This window comes from Kryptolebias marmoratus, linkage group LG5 (assembly GCF_001649575.2).
Source record: "Kryptolebias marmoratus isolate JLee-2015 linkage group LG5, ASM164957v2, whole genome shotgun sequence".
In the NCBI taxonomy this organism is placed as follows: Eukaryota; Metazoa; Chordata; class Actinopteri; order Cyprinodontiformes; family Rivulidae; genus Kryptolebias; species Kryptolebias marmoratus.
This window is the reverse complement of record NC_051434.1, coordinates 11,835,546-11,841,348: the sequence shown is the minus strand read 5'-3', so window position 1 is coordinate 11,841,348 and position 5,803 is coordinate 11,835,546. Positions and strand designations below refer to the sequence as shown.

The 5,803-nt window shown below is 44.5% G+C and overlaps 1 protein-coding gene and 1 long non-coding RNA gene across 2 annotated transcripts in view; one reads left to right on the top strand and one right to left on the bottom strand.

Moving 5' to 3' along the window:
- The window catches only part of LOC112450679, a 7,849-nt gene extending 7,313 nt beyond the window's left edge, over positions 1 to 536 (bottom strand). The window contains exon 1 of the long non-coding RNA XR_005233148.1: positions 452 to 536. This is a non-coding gene — a long non-coding RNA (uncharacterized LOC112450679). The remainder of the gene's footprint in view (positions 1 to 451) is intronic.
- Positions 537 to 1,159: 623 nt separating this feature from the next.
- Positions 1,160 to 5,803, top strand: part of lg5h18orf21 (linkage group 5 C18orf21 homolog) — a 15,085-nt gene continuing 10,441 nt past the window's right edge. Inside the window, exon 1 of the mRNA XM_017419912.3 lies at positions 1,160 to 1,500. Within this exon, the coding sequence (XP_017275401.1) occupies positions 1,406 to 1,500 (95 nt within the window). The 5' untranslated portion in view covers positions 1,160 to 1,405. The remainder of the gene's footprint in view (positions 1,501 to 5,803) is intronic.

Genomic DNA, 5,803 nt, shown 5'->3' with positions numbered 1-5,803 from the left:
GGGGGGGGGGGGAGAATCCCTTTATCCTCGGTCTGCACCTGACGCGGAGCTGCACGCGCTTTGCTTCACGTGCGGTGCGGACCGGACGAGCTGTTCCTGGAGGAGGAGGACGACAAAGTGAGGAGCGATCCCTCCATCACTCACTCCATCACTTTCTGTAAGATCAGCCCGATGATTTAATGTCCCCTCAAAGCCTCTATCCATCCATCCATCCATCCATCCGTCCATCCGTCCATCCGTCCAAGAGCGCACACAAGCAATCAAAACAAGTGCAACCTGTTCAAAAATACATCGGATCTGCTGCAGGTGTGATTAAAGTATAATGGCTGTGAATATGAAATCCCAAACTCGCACTCAGAATGAGATATTTCAGTTGGCTACACCACCTTTCTTTTTTTCCTAATGATGATGATGATGATGATAGAGAGCCTATTAAAACATGAGAACTTACCGCGCGTAAAAAAGCTCCTCCTGAGGTCTCCCCCTCTCCCAACTTCCTCTCTCTCCGTCCTCTGCTCCCGGTGAAAGGTGCGCACTCATCCAGCCCTCCCTCCATCCCTCCCTCTCCCCCTCCTCCCTCCCAGCTGCTCCTGGCTCCTCCAAAGATCCAGTTTCACGCCGTCAGGTCCTTGTCTTGTCTGTCAACTCCCTGGCAAGCACGCCGAAACGATCCCACTAAATCCAACAGGGACGGCCGGAAAACAAAAAGGAAGGTACTGTCATTGCGCCGAGGAGCCGAGAGAGCCCGGCGAGGATGCCAACACAGACTGTCCCACTAGCGTTTAACGCCGGTAATTCTCATTGTCCAATAAGCTTCAGGAGATGATGACATCAAGGAAATCCTCATCCACTGAGATGCAAGAACAGCTGTTCTTTCATTTAAAGATGTTTAATTCAATTTAATTAATTTTATTCTTGTGGAGAGACCTACTAGAGATTCAGTTTGTTATATTTTACTATATTAGACAACAAAAAAATCATTTTTAACAGCTACTTTAAATCAAACTCACTTCGACTGCAGTAGGCTGACTAATATTTATCATCTTGTTGTAATTTATTTACATTTTGCCAACTTTAAACGCCAAACGGGACGGATAATATCAATTAGCTGTCGTTTCGCGCTCGTTTGACTCCATTTCCCACAATGCAACGCGGGTGACGCCACAGCTCTGCGACCCAGCGTGGATCTGTCGGAGGAGCTAGGTTAATGTAGCTCGGTAACCCTAGAACGATTACATATTTTGCAGTCATTTTATTTATTTATTTTTTTGGACAACAGCTACAGGCGTATTTACGAACAGTCTTTAAAGTTTTAATTTATACATTCAAAGCTTTTTAAACGTTTTGTTATTATTTTTTTAGCTTTTAGCGAAGTAGTAGCACCGGAGGATTTTTCTTTGCAATCATGGAGCCTCTTTGTACAGAAAAGTCGGCCAAGTTTCTGGTAGACGCGTCTCTGCTGTACGTGGACAAGTGCCCGGAGCTCTCACGGTTCCTCTTGTAAGAAAACTCTCTTCAAATTTAACTTTAAATGCACCTTTTTCCATCTGACGTTTCGCAGGCGGTCTTATATTGTTGTAATTACAGCCTATGAACGCTAGGTGGCAGAGCTCCACCAGCTGGTATAGTGGAGACGAGGCGTTAATGAAAAAATAACACGTTCCTAATGTGTTTAAACCTGTAACTTAGTACTTTTGGATGTATTTTCTACATTTAGGTGTCACAGAGAAGCATCTAGACTCCTCACTGGTTCAATGTAAAAGTATATTACTTTAAAAATGATATCCTGTCGCATCTTTTGTTCATTTTAGGCGCTTTTTAGACAAAAGACAGCAAAGGCAAAGAAGAGTACCAAATGGTGGAAGTTCATAAGGAAGGAAGAATGTCATGATGAGTTTAGAAAGGAGCTCTTAAAGGCTCTGGGTGGTGAGGAAGAGCTTCCAGATGACTACAGGGCTGCTACAGCAACAGGGATTAGAGACACAGGTAGGATTTGGTGTGTCATCTGGACAGAGAGAAGATGATAAGGAGACCTGGTGGTGGAATGGTGAACTGCAGAAAGTTATCCAGAGGAAGAGGTCAACCAGGAAGGAAATGGTGGAGGAGGATGACTCTCTGTGGCGACCCCTGAAAAGGGAACAGCAGAAAGAAATAGAAGAATGTGATGTTTAGACGTGTGAATAGTTTAACTTCCTGAGGAGCCATGGGTGTCTGCGTCATCACGCCAGCTTCTTAGAGAAGCAGGACACGAGCCGGGTTTATGATAAACCCCAGGCACTGAGAACAAGTCAGAGATTCATGGGTGTAGGCATATAACAGACGATTTCTGTAAACCAATTCAGTCTTAAATGATGAAAATGTAATCATTGTTTATTGAGGTTGCAACGCTTTTTAAAGAAAGCATTAAAATGAGAGCAATTAGAATTATAGAAAGTGTTGCAAGCTGAGACAATAGCTTTAATCAAGCAGGAGAGCCAGACCATCTGTGTGTCCTGGTTGTTGAAGAGACACCTGCAGGAAAATAACGTTTTCCTCAAGTAATCAAATGTCTTTAGATGGTTGGATACGTGTTGTTATTGGTTTCGTTCTTTGTGTAGTAGTAATAAACCTTAACGGTCTTAATACCGTTATCCATTTTGCCTTCGCCGCAGCTCCTCCTCACCAGTGAGCTCCTCGCAGTCTTTTCCACACAGAGGCGACGGCTGCGGTGTGCCGAGAGCCGAAAGTAATTTCATGGGAAATCCTCTTAAGTCCTGCTCTCTGTGTGTGTGTGTGTGTGTGTGTGTGTAAGAATTCAAGAGAAAAAGGCTGTCGCGTCCACAAAACGTACAGAAGGAAATCAGACCGTTTTCTTTCAGTTTAAGGACATTTAATTTTTAATTTCCATCACTGTCAGGAATGGACACTTTTGAGTTTGATATAATAAGCTCTGAATCTTAATCAGAGGCACCTTTACCTCAAATCACTGCTTTTCTAAAGTGACAGGGAGGTTGTTTTTTTCCCCTAGTTAGCGCTCTACAGTGTCTTTAAAATGCAGTTTCAGGAAAATCCCAGACAAGTTGTGTGTTAGTCTGACCTGACGTGTTCCTGAAGATACGGCAGGACAAAATGAGACGGATCTCTCTCCCAAACCACCTGTTTGATCCCCGAGCTAACGCACTCATCATCGGTTTTATTCAGATGGTCTTTGTCCGGATTTAGTGTCTTCCTCCGTTTTGGGGGGAGCGTAAGAGCGGTTACTTCCTGGAAACTCCGCTGCCCAGCGCCCCCGGTTCACTCGACGCTCCGCCTGCACTCAGAGGGCCGTCGATGAGCTAAGCTGGAGGCCAAGGAGGCACGGTTCTCGTGCGGGGCAACCTTTCCACAGCGTGAAACGTTACCCCGGTCCTCCAGCTGCAGGTCTAACAGAATCCCAGGAAAGAGACGCCAGAGGATTGGCTTTCTGAGCTGCATCCCCTAACTTTAATGTCACAAAACTGCCACTAAGTCCTTTCTGTTTCTCTGTTTGGTTGAAAGCCACAGATAAAGCGTGTAACATTATCCTTTATGTTTTACGCCAACATTACAGTCAGAACAGACTCTCGCACCGAAGCGGGACAGTAAATGTTGGATCGTCTTTCGTACTGTTGCATCTTTGGATGACTGGGCTTTTTTTCGGTTTAAAGAGGCGCTGACACGCCCAGAGTCTGCACGCGAAGGAGCCTTGTGGTCGCCTTGGGCCGCGGCCACGTCCACATATCCTTGAGCTTGTTTTCTTTCACCTGAGCCAGGAAGTCTGTGGGCGAAACTGTGAATGGAAACAAAACCACAGACCTCCTCATCCTACGGACGTGTGTGTGTGTGTGTGTGAGCTTCCATGTTGACACCCCAAGCCGTTCCCCAGATTCTCAGGCCTCGATGACTTGTTGGATGACAGAACATTCGGACCACTTTTATTAACAACATCCAGCTTTTCAGCGGGCGACAAAAACCAAAACGAATAGGCCGTTATCTGCAGAGCTCCTTCTTGTGCCAAATTGCCTGGCCGAGAGGACCCGATTATCAGCCACAGCCAAAACTCCTAACACCCCTGCCTCGTGAGCTAATTAAGTCGGCTTCATCTTGAAAGGCAGCACAATAGGTGCAGAAATGACCGATAAGAATTCCCATTTCAGGCGCTTGTTATCCAAGACGTGAGACGGATGCGCTGATGTCTTCGTTGGCGTCGATTGAAATGGCTTTTAAAACCGAAATCTCGGCTGTGTCTCCGTTCTCCTGGGGTCCCGGCCTTCTCAGTTATTACTCACAAACGCCACCCGCTGAAGATGGCGTTACAAAGAGTTTATACCTCGTTTTAGGATTAAAAAATAAACATCAGGGTCGGATGAATCTGCTGCTGTTTGAATGTCTACAGGGAGGGGGGGTGTGCTCTGCTTCCTGTCTGTGTTTTTGGTCTTCTGTGAGAGCTGATGTCATGTTATTTAGGCTCGGACGCAGCCCCGGGGGTCAGTGAACGTTTTTCCGGTAAATAACCAGAGCCTCACATCGTGTTCTAGTATCTAATCTAATCTAATCTAATGTTCCTCACATTGTGTTCTCCAATAACCCAAACATGCATGTCGTCTGCTGGATAAACACTGTCATGACTTGGTTTTTAAATAGCCTCAAGCATTGCTCAGGATTTTATTTTTAACACAGGGGGTCCATTCTTTTTTTTTTTTTTTCTTCGTCTCGTGAGGATAAAACACTTCCAGACACGAAAATAGAAACTCCCTTTAATCCGTAGAAGCCACAGCAGCAAGAGGAAGTCGGTTTTATCAGCAAATAACTGCAAATAAATCTGTTTTTCTTTTGTTTATCGGAAAGCAAAATATCCCAACGAACAATACAATCTCCCAAAAGCCAGAGTTTTTTTAGTTTCTGACTCATCTAACATCAGAATAACGACGACAGATATTTAAATTTATTTGTCATTCGTCAAAAAGAGGATTCAAATTCTTTCTTTTAAGAATCCTGAACCACTGAATAATTTTAGTTTTCTTTAATATGAGTACTTGCAAAAATAAGATGATAATATAATCATCTTTTAAATCGTGAATGACAGTATTATACAAAATGTAACCTCTTAGCTTATTTAATTGATTTTGATTGATTTTTTTTTTATTATAATGAATGTTGTTGTTTAGAAAAAGGTCATCGCTGCTTATAAAAAGCTGAACTGTTTGTGACTTAGTTGCATTTTACACAATAATTAATCAGTTTTTGACAGTTTGACAGGTCCTTTATTCAAAATTCTCATTAAGATGTTTCTTTTCTATAAGATGTTTCTAACCTATAACTTTATTCTTTCTTTCCTGAGTTTCCCTCCGTGTCGCGGCTGCTTCAGCTGCCTCCGATCATCTTGTTGAAACTTCAGCTGTCAGACAGATCATCAAAGTTTCTTTCATCTGATACAGGAAATGGTGACGGGGGCGGGGGGTGGTGGTGGAGGACCGCTTCAATCCAGAACACTTCCATCGCCTCCTCACATTATTCGGTCCGCTCTGAGCACATCTGCTCCTGTTCCAGCTCTTTACCCGGACGTTGGCGCTTGTTTTTTCTGTCGTGATCTCACGTTCTCCTCAGTCCACCCTTTTTCGCCTCCGCTTGACCCGCCACCCTCCGCTGCCCTCCGCCCTGCTGATCGTATCTCCCGACAGGCAGCGATTCGTGTTTGGGACGCCTATCTGCAGTCTCCATCGCCGCATCGAAAACATGCTCATAAAAGGAGATGAATGACAAATATGTTAAAGAGGCCGCGTCTTCCAGGAAGCGTCTCATCGGG